The sequence below is a fragment of the Pediculus humanus genome, genomic scaffold (genome assembly GCF_000006295.1).
Source record: "Pediculus humanus corporis 1103172108072 genomic scaffold, whole genome shotgun sequence".
Classification (NCBI taxonomy): domain Eukaryota; kingdom Metazoa; phylum Arthropoda; class Insecta; order Psocodea; family Pediculidae; genus Pediculus; species Pediculus humanus.
In genome coordinates this window covers 31,572-40,719 of record NW_002987644.1, presented here as the reverse complement: position 1 = coordinate 40,719, position 9,148 = coordinate 31,572, and the positions used below count along the sequence as shown (strand labels likewise).

The 9,148-nt window shown below is 26.0% G+C and overlaps 1 protein-coding gene across 1 annotated transcript in view; it reads left to right on the top strand.

The window, feature by feature from the left end:
* Nucleotides 1–6,133: 6,133 nt before the first annotated feature.
* The window catches only part of Phum_PHUM407560 (SPARC precursor, putative), a gene marked incomplete at its 5' end in the record, with an annotated part of 6,565 nt that continues 3,550 nt past the window's right edge, over nucleotides 6,134–9,148 (top strand). The window contains 4 exons of the mRNA XM_002428841.1: nucleotides 6,134–6,166; nucleotides 6,370–6,502; nucleotides 7,032–7,291; nucleotides 7,906–8,108. Of these exons, the coding sequence (XP_002428886.1) occupies nucleotides 6,134–6,166; nucleotides 6,370–6,502; nucleotides 7,032–7,291; nucleotides 7,906–8,108 (629 nt within the window). The remainder of the gene's footprint in view (nucleotides 6,167–6,369; nucleotides 6,503–7,031; nucleotides 7,292–7,905; nucleotides 8,109–9,148) is intronic.

The following is a 9,148-nucleotide window of genomic DNA, read 5'->3' as shown; positions in this document are numbered from 1 at the left end:
AATAAAATTAAAAAAGTGAGAAAGAAAATAAAGTCCAAAGAGATAGTGAGAGAGAGAAAGGAAATAAAACCCAAAAAGAGAGAAAGAGAGAGAGGAGATAGTGTGAAACCAAAATTTTATGCCAAGAGAGAAATTTAAACAAATGACAGATTTAATTGTAAAAAATTTATTTAATTATTAAACTCAACAATTAATACGAAAGGGACTAAAAAAAAAATAAAAATTTAATTATAACCGGGGAGTGGGAGGGGGGAAGGTTACGTTTATTTACACGACCGAATTTCAATTCTATCACTTACTACCGCCACGACAATTCTTGTATGTTTCATTTTCTCTGCTTCCCTCATAACAATAAAATAATAATAAATTTTAATAACCGCCAGTTTTTTTTTTAAATTTAAATTTAATCGATCGATTAATCGATCAATCGATTTTTTTTTTAATAAATAAAAATCCTTTTCATTTATTTTCTCTCTCTCTCTCTCTCTCTCTCTCTTTCTTTCTTTTTCTATTAACAAACTAAAAACGACAAACTGGAAAATTATCTTTTTCTTATATTCTCGTCCGGGAATTATTATTATTATTATTATCGGTTTTTTACAAAAACGCGGGAAAGAAAAAAAAATTATATAAAAAGTGATAATTCAAAAACGACTTTTAATCAAAAGTTTAATAAAAATTGACGTGGATTATAAATTTTTTTTTTTTTTAATAAGTTAAGACGACGTCATTTTAGTTCAAATGCTTCAAGGTGAATGAAAAATTTAGTTTTTTTATTAAATTTTCTTAAAATTTAAATTCTCTATCTCTCTCTCTCTCTCTCTCTCTCTCTCTCTCTATTTTATAATTTATTATTATTATGTGTATATAATTAAAAACGCAATTGTTTAAATTCATAACAAACATTTATAATTATTCTTTATAATTTTGTATACTCGCACACACACGCATATATATGTGAGTATTTATATAATTTTCGCCATTTTCTTTCCGTTATTATTATTATTATTATTATTATTATTATTATTATTATTATTATTATTATTATTATTATTATTATTATTATTATTATTATGTTGTAATAAATATTTAATTTTTAAAATTTAATCATCATCGGAAAAGTTTTTAATTATATATACAATCAATATATATACGTTGATTTTAAATTCCTTTTGTTTTTTAGTCTGCTAGAGAGAGAGAGAGAGATTTTACGATGTGTAAAAATCATCATCATTATCATCATTATTTTATTTTATTATGAATTATTCATTGTATCACGTTGGGAAGAAACAAGTTTAAATAATGAATAGAAAACTTTATGAGTTTGTCACGTTAGAATATATATATATGTAAAGGAAACGTAATTAAAAAAGAAAATGGCGAATTACGTACGTCACAGACTACTAACAACTAACGGTCGATTTTTGAAAAACTTTTATTATTTCGTTTCGTAATTTCTCTTCCTTCCCTTCCCCTTAATTCCATTTTTAAAAAGAAATCCGTGAAAATTTTATTATTTTCCCAGAAAGGAAAAAGAAATTTCTAGTATTTTAAAAACAAAAAAAAAGAAATCTCAAATCGTCGGTTAAATTTTAAATTATTTAAAAACGAGAGAAAAAAAAAGGAATTTTTTGATTGGTTGAAAAATTTTATGACGTCACGCGAAGGCACAAATTTTTTTTTCGATTTTTTTTTTTTTTTTGAATTTGCGCGCGAAAATAATTATTTAAAAAAAAAATAAATAAATAAAGGAACGACGACCTCGTTCGTAATTAGGGTCAAATAAAGTTTACCATTTGTTTATCACTGACCACGCACTGATAACGACTATACGAGGGCAGAAATAAACGGGGAGGTTGTGGGGGAGGGGAAGGGGTGGTGGAGAAGATAGGGAGGAGAGGGAGGGGATGGGAGGGAGGAGAGGAGAGAGAAAGGGTAAGAAAACAAAATTTTGTCCGCGGTATATGCATATATATGTTTAAAACGACGTGGTGGCAGAGTGACGACGAAGGGTCAGCAGACGACGTATGAAGGCGCGCACACACGATTTATTTGTTTTATCATTGACATTTTATTATTATTATTATTATTTAATTTTTAAATGAATGATAACGATTATTATTTCGTAACAGTCAATCGTATATAATAATTCTTTCAATTAATTTTTTGTTTTTTTTTTTATAAAAAGTTTAAATCGTACTAATTTAAAAAAGAGAGACAGAGAGAGAAAGAGAGAGAGAGAGGGGGGGGGAGAGACAGAAATGGTCACTAATTAATTAATTTATTATCGTTGATGTTTCGCTCGCTGCCATGAACTTTTTTTTCGTATCAATTAATGAGAGAGAGAGAGAGAGAGGCTAAATGACATCCAAGTGCATCGACACATAAATTTTTTTTTTTTTGTTTGTCTGGTTTAAAATATTTTTTTTATGATATACATATCATTCGATGGAGATTTTATTAAAACAAATGGCGTCGTTTTTTTTCTTTTACAAAGAGAATCATAATGCGGTTGTCGTATCAAAAAAAATATATTTGCAAAAATTTCTTTTCAGAAAAATCTTTTTTTTTCTGCTTTTCACAATTATTATTATTATTATTATCATTATCATTTCTTATTTGAGAGGGAAAAAAAATAAAATTTTTTTCACGTTTTTTTTTTTTTTACCCAACGAGTTGCGTGTTGTAAATTTTAAAAGACAAAAAAAAGGAGAAAAATCTTTAGAAAAAGAAAAGGTAAAATCTTTTTTCCTTCTTTTACTTTCTTCAACAACGACAAAATTCTATTAAAATAATAATAATAATGATAATAATAAAATGGGGGGAAGGGGGAGGATTATGTGATAAAAAATGCATTACATATTCTTTTTGATATTTTTTCACGTATACATTTTGAAATCCCCGAAAAACAAAATAATAATAATAAATAATATTTCGTGTTTGTCTGGTTTGGATTTGTCGTGATTATAACCCCCCCTCCCCCCACAAAATTTTTTTTTTTTTTTAAATGGAAAACGAACCGGAAGAATTACGTAATCAAAATGGGGAGAGGGGGAAAGAAATGTCTGGAAAATAAATAAAAATTTGTAAGAAAATATAATTAAATGTTTTTTTATATATAATTATTTATTTATTTAAAAGAAAAAGGGAAAATTTTCTTTAACGTCTTCTGCTTTATTATTATTATTATTATTACGTAATAAAATAATCCGAGGCGAAAAGTTTTTTTTTTTTTTTTTAATTACTTTTAAAAGATTTTTTTTCTTTCTTATTATTATTCATTTCTCAAGTTTGATTAAACTTCATCCCCTCCCCCGGAAAATTATTCTATGGAATTCTAATCAACTTCTTCCGGTTATTCGATATATATTCATATACTCTATGAAAAAATTTTGTAATCCCATAAAACGTTTCTTATGTTAAAACACAAAATGGCGGATATTTTTTTATTTTCGGTACCGGAAATAAATTTGTCGTTGTTGTTTTTATAAAACCGGAAACGGAACAGAAAAAAATCTTTTTTTTAAATTTTATTATTAATTATTTGGGTGAGGGATGGGGAGTGGGGGGGTGGGAGGGAAAGAAATGTTTGAAATCGAATGACGTTTTTTTTCGTATAAAAAAAATTTTTTTTTCGTAAATAAATAAAAATTTCTTCTTCTATTATTATTATTATTATTATTATTATTATTATTATTATTATTATTATTATTGGAAATTAAGTAACCGTTTCATTTTTTTTCTTTTTTCACGCATGATTTATTCGGAAAAGTAAGAATTGAAAGAAAAGAAAATTTTTTTTGATAAAAAAAGGAAGGAAAAAAAGTTTTTCAATACAAGAAAATTTGTTCGTCATATTATGAATTAAATATGGCGGATTTTTTTTCTATTTTATTTTATTTATTAAAAAAAAAGTTCGTTGATAATAAATGTAACCCGCCTACAAAAAAAAAATTTTTAGGTAACCGATTATTACTTCCGGTGATTTTCATCCGTATCGCACACAAACATGTAAAAAAAAAAATTTTTATTCAATTCGACGTGGGAGAAGAAATGAAAAAAAGGATGTCGTAACATCATCGTTTTAGGATATCCTGACTCGATTGTATTTGAACGTTTTCATGCAATCACGTGACACATTTTAAAAAAAACGGGTTTCGGGAATAGGAAACTATTCGTATCCGGAAAAATATCTAACGGAATTTTTTTTCTTTCGGATCAAAGAACATGATTTAAAAAAAAAACAAAATGGAGTCGTTACGAGAAAAATTTTTATTTTTAACGAATATTTACAAACAACAACAAACGTTTTTTTTTATAAATAATTTGATTTGATATTTATTTTATTATTATTATTATTATTTTATTTGTTTATTATTTTTACGAAAATAAATATAAAAAATTTGTTTTTTTCGTATTTTTTTAACTTTTTCTTCCATTTTGTTTTTTAACATTAATAGAAGGAATAAATTTTTTGACGTCATCAAATTTTTATTAATCATCAGTAAAACAAAAAAAATTAATAAAAATTTTTATTTTTGAAGAGAGAGAGAGGGAGAGAAAGAGAGAGAGAGAGTGAAAAAAATGAAAAACGAACAAAAAAAAAAAATTTTCGAATTTATCTAAAACCACTTTATTTTTAGGGAAAATAACGAACGAACGAACGATTCGAGCTGCGGCGTTTTTTTTCTTTTTTCTTATCAACGGTTTTTCCGATAAATAAATTTTCCGATGTGAGAATGACCAACACACCAAAAAAAAAAAATAATTTATATCCCAATCTTTTTTGTTTTAAAGCTTGAAAAAATTTTTTTATTTTTTTTTTTGTCGGTCGATTTATAATCATTATCATTATTATTATTATCATTTGAAATTTTTTATGTTTTTTTTGCTTAAATTATTAATTTATCGCCTTTTAATAGATTGTTAACAAGAGAGAGAGAGAGAGGGAAAAGTCAATCAATGAATCGATCAATCAATTTATTTATCATCGTTTCGTAAATTATTATTATTATTATTATTATTTATTTTCTTTTGCCACGACGCGTTTTTAATGTTAATAATAATAAGTATCATTTGTGATAGGAAATGATAAAAATTTATACAAAATGTAAAAAGAAATAAGGGGGGGGGCGACGTACATGACACGGATTTTTAAAAATTTTTATCCGATTGCGCCATTTTTTTTTTTTTTTCGATAGGTCGAAATAGGTCGATTCGAGGCCAAAAGTTTTTTCCTTTTATTTTTTTATTTTTTTCGAATTATTATTTGTAGCGGAAAAAAAAAATAAACTCGACTGATAAGAGACACGAAATAAAGTAAAAATGAAATGAAAAAAATTTTTGCACAATTTTTTAAATGGAAAAAAAAAATCGTCCGCCATTTTGTTTTTATTTAATTACATACGTGAATAGGAATAAAAGAAAATTTTGTTGTTTTGTGAAAACCGTTGAAAATTTAGAGAAAAAAACTTTATTATAATGATTACCGTCATCATCACCACCATCACCACCACCACCACCACCACCATCATCCCCATCATCCCCATCATCACCACCATCATCATCATCATCACCACCATCATCATCATCATCACCACCACCGACACCACCGTAGCCATTTTCAATAAGATTTTTCCATCGGGGAAAAAAAAAATAATAATAATAATAAAATTTTTAATAAATTTTTTACCCGTTTCAACATCAAAATGAAAAATATGAATAATAATAATAATGATAATAATAACTTTTTTCCGTTTTTTTTTTCCTCATTTATTAAAATTTAAATTAAATAGATTGAATAACAGCGACAACAACACAATAAAATTTTCTTTTTTTTTTGTTTTGATTAAAAATAAATTTTTTTTTCCCCTCTTTTATTTTCGGGGGGTTGGGGAGAGAAAGGAAGCACCTCCTCACGAAAAAAAAAGGAGTAGACTAAATTTATTTTATTTTTTTTTTGTTTCAGATTTATTTAAAAAATGAAGGGGCAGCTTTTTATATTTTTTATAATTTGTTCTTTACTCGTTTCCATCGAATTTGCCGAAAGAACGGTAAGTATTGTTTATTTACTCTATGACTTTTATAATTTTTTTTTTTTTTTTTTAGAGAACAAAAACATTTTTTTTGCTTTATGGAAACGAATCAAATTTTTTATTACGTTTCCGTCAATATTTTTTTTTTCTCGATTTTGATTGATTTTTCGCTGCCAAAAAAAACGACGCCATTTTGTTTTTTTATTATTCAAATATTAAATTTATTCCGCGTAATATTTTTTGAAAAAAAAAAAAAAAACATTAATATTTATTAAAAATAAAATCGATATTCTTTTTTTTTTAATAAAATAGAGAAAATTTAAAAAAATCGAAGGCCAAACCTCAAGCAATCGTTGAAATTCCACCTGAACCTTATCCGATTCGGTACGAAGAACAACCACAAGAATTTCCAGAAGAAAATTTCGAAGATAATTTAGTAGAAACAGAAGAAAAGAAAGAAGAAATCGGTGAGTTTTCTTTTTTTTTTGTTATCCTTTTAAAACAAAACGAAACGATTCGATCAATCGATCGATCGAGATTTTCACGACCGGAAACGGAAATAAAATTTCGATGCAATGAATTCGTATTGAAATAAAAAAAAAAGTCGTATTCTTCTATATTATTTCCTACGATTATTAAAAAAGTTTTAATATTTTATTATTTTCCTGGTGAGGTTAGGGAGGGGCCCTTAAAAATTTTCTAATAATAATAAAAAAAATCAATTAAAAAAATTTTTTTATGTTTTTTTATTGATTATAATTTTAAAAACTTATTATTATTATTAAGGAACGTCTCGAGTTAATTGCGGTTTATTTAAAAAAAAAAAAGTTTTCGAGTTAATTTGTTACATCCTTAGAGAATTTATTACCATAATATAAAAATGGTTTTTTTTTTTTTAAATTTTTTTAATTACGTTGTGGGAGGCGTCGTTGAAAAAAACAACAACAACAGCATTAATTCATTTCGAACCGGATTTTTTTAATTAAATTCATTTAGATTTGTGTGCAACCAAAAGATGCGGCGCTGGAAAAATATGCGATGTCGTTAACGGTAAAGCCGAATGCGTTTGTGTGCCAACATGTCCAACGGAAACGGATGTAAGGAGAAAAGTATGCACGAATCATAACGAAACGTGGAATTCCGATTGCGAAGTTTATCAAATGAGATGTTTTTGCGATCATAATAACGAAGCTTGCCGTGGTGAAAAATTCAAACACATTCACATTGATTATTATGGACCTTGCAAACAACTTCCGGTACGTTTTTCAAAAAAAATTCATCCTTTTTGTCCCCCCTTTTTCGAAAACCCCAATCGAATATAAAGAGTAACGGTCAAATAAGCTTTTATTAATTACCACTTTATAAAAATTGGCAGCACCGTCGCTTTTTTTTGTCACCGCCTTTTATTTATACATATATGTAAACAAAATTTCCCATTTGAAAAACAAATGAGACAAACAATTAACGGTCAAATAAGTTTTTAGTAATTACCACATAATAAAAATTGGCAGCACCGTCGTTTTTGTTTACATATACCTAAACAAAATTTTCCATTTGAAAAAACAACGGAATAAAAAATTAACGGTCAAATAAGCTTTTATTAATTACCACATTATAAAAATTGGCAGCACCGTCGTTTTTTTTTTGTTTTCAAATTAAAAATGGCGTCCGTATTTTAAAATGTTTGTTTATATATGTTGTTTTAATGTGTTTAAATGAAAATAAAATTTTAAAAAGAAAAATAATAATAATAATACAAAAATTTATTCGGAAGGAAAATTTTAATTATGTAAAATAAAAAATAAAATAAAATTCGTTCCGTTAAATTTAACGATGGTGAAAAGAAAAAAAAAAAAATTAATATTTTCAGGCTTGCTTAGATGATGAAATGGCTGATTTCCCAAGACGAATGAGAGAATGGTTATTTAACATAATGAGAGACATGGCAGACAGACACGAACTTTCTGATTATTATTTGAAAATGGAAAGAGAAGCAGAAACAAATTACACAAGAAAATGGACAAATTCAGCCATATGGAAATGGTGCGATTTAGACGAACATCCACAAGACAGGTAAAATTATTATTATTATTATTTTTTAAAACAACAGAATTTTCCCTATAAGATAAATAATAATAATAATAATATTTTTTATATAAAACGACGAAAAAGAAACGATTGGAAAATTTTTTTTTTTTTTTTATTTAATTAATTCGAAGTGTTTTTTGGTCATTTATCAGATTTAATTAAAAGAAATAGATTCCAAACTGTAATTAATGGTAAAACTCTCTCTCTCTCTCTCTTTCTCTCAGTAACAAAAGGTTCTTGTTTATGACAATTGTATAAATGCTCTCTCTCTCTCTCTCTTTACTTTCATTTTGTTTATTTTTATTCTCTCTCTCTGACTTTTTCCCTTTGAACTTTTGTTCTTTTTTTTTTTTTTTACAAGGAAACTGACAACGAATTCAACTCTAATGGAAAATAAAAAAAAAAAAATTCGTTTTCTATTTATAAACAAAACAAAAACCTTAAACCTTAAAACCTGCTGAGAATTTTGTTTTAAAAATTAATAATCCTTATAAATAATTTAAATTCAATTACATTCCACGTTTTTTTTTTTTTGTTTAAACAATTCGATCCTTTTATATGATAATAATAATATAATCGATTCAAAATGGCGGTGGATATATGTATGAACTCTTATTGTTTTGGAGGAAGAAGAAGAGAAAAAAAAATTAATGTTTTTAACATGAAAAACAATTTTTTATTATTATTATTATTTATGATCGTAATATTGTTTGTTATCCTTTTTTTTTTATTAACAAAAAAAAAAAAAAATGATTTGCGTGATGATTTAGCATTTTTTCATTTGTTTAAAAAAAAAACCGGAAACTGATGATTTGTATGTATATCGAAAAGGAAATCGGGGAGGGGGGGGTTCTCCATAAAAATCTAGAATTTTCTCTTTTTTTTTTTAAAATGATCATTATTATTATTATTATGTCGAATTGAATGAATGACTTTTGCATTAATTAAGTGAATAATGAACGGGGTTTTTTTTTGTTTGGCTTTTTTTATAGGGGGGAGGTAGCAGGAGGTGAGGGAGGAGGGGG